We start from the raw sequence: 1360 nt of genomic DNA on the forward strand, positions 1-1360 counted from the left end.
GTTTGACTGGAAACGGCTTAAACTCCGTTTGACTGGAAACGGCTTAAGCTCCGTTTGACTGGAAACGGCTTAAGCTCCGTTTGACTGGAAACGGCTTAAGCTCCGTTTGACTGGAAACGGCTTAAGCTCCGTTTGACTGGAAACGGCTTAAACTCCGCTTGACTGGAAACGGCTTAAACTCCGTTTGACTGGAAACGGCTTAAACTCCGTTTGACTGGAAACGGCTTAAACTCCGTTTGACTGGAAACGGCTTAAACTCCGTTTGACTGGAAACAGCTTAAACTCCGTTTGACTCGAAACAGCTTAAACTCCGTTTGACTCGAAACAGCTTAAACTCCGTTTGACTCAAGCTTCAAACAGAACTGAACGTACGACAGATTTTCATTTTGGGTTTAAAAACAAAAACGCCAACAGGAAGAAGAAACGAACAGACTGATTCTAACTTTTCTTCTTCTCCAGGATTGTTTTTGTTCTCAGAAGTTTAAATTTTATTCTGCCAGCTGATCAATTTAAAAACGTTGAACTTGTTTCTCTGGATGAAGTTGTTGTTTTCATCTGATTCTATTTTCTCTGCTTTTTTTGGTCCCGCGGTGCGTTCAGGACCGTCGGGAACGCGAGCAGCAGGATCTGGAGTTTGCCAAAGAAATGGCCGAAGACGACGACGACAGCTTCCCATGAGCCTCTCTGCTGACTTCCTGTGCAAACAGGAAGTATCTGTGTTAGCAGATCAGCCATTACCCACAACCCCCCTCTTCCCTTCTTGTTTCTGGTGATGTTGCAGCTCCAAGTTTCACTCGGCTGCCGTTTGTTGTTTCTGACACAAATAAATCCTGTTTTTGTTTACTCTGTTCACGCTGTTTGTTTTTCTGCTGAATGAGGCCAGGACAAATAAAGTCAGAGTTGATTAAACCTGATTCAGCTCAAAGTTCAGATCCATTCTATGTGGGATTCTTAGACGTTTCTTTTTTACCTGTAACATTTTAATGTGGAGGTTAAGACATCCTGATCCAAAACAACCCTGAGGTTCTTTACATCAGAACTGGCTGCAGAGTTCTTAAGATGCTCGGGTCCAAAAATCTTAACCTCTGTCTTGTCTAAGTTTAAAAGCAGAAAATTTAGGATCATCCAGGTTTTTTTTTTCTCTTTAAGACGTTTGTAGTCGTAAGTAACTGATTGGATTAATCAGGTTTCATTGTGTAACACTATCATCAACACAACAATGACCATTTATCTAAAACCTTTACCTGATGGGAGCAAAGATAAAGAGTATCAGTCTGAACCCTGAGGAACTCCATGACTAACTGATGTATGAAGATTCATTGTTAACACGAACAAACTGGAATCAGTCGGATAAATACGA

The 1360-nt window shown here is 41.6% G+C and overlaps 1 protein-coding gene across 1 annotated transcript in view; it reads left to right on the forward strand.

Annotated features, from left to right (window-relative positions):
* The window catches only part of psmd3 (proteasome 26S subunit, non-ATPase 3), a 6567-nt gene extending 5751 nt beyond the window's left edge, over nucleotides 1–816 (forward strand). The window contains exon 12 of the mRNA XM_037688652.1: nucleotides 601–816. Within this exon, the coding sequence (XP_037544580.1) occupies nucleotides 601–678 (78 nt within the window). The 3' untranslated portion in view covers nucleotides 679–816. The remainder of the gene's footprint in view (nucleotides 1–600) is intronic.
* Nucleotides 817–1360: the final 544 nt, after the last annotated feature.

This window comes from Nematolebias whitei, chromosome 15 (genome assembly GCF_014905685.2).
Source record: "Nematolebias whitei isolate Nwh7 chromosome 15, NemWhi1, whole genome shotgun sequence".
NCBI classification, from domain to species: domain Eukaryota; kingdom Metazoa; phylum Chordata; class Actinopteri; order Cyprinodontiformes; family Rivulidae; genus Nematolebias; species Nematolebias whitei.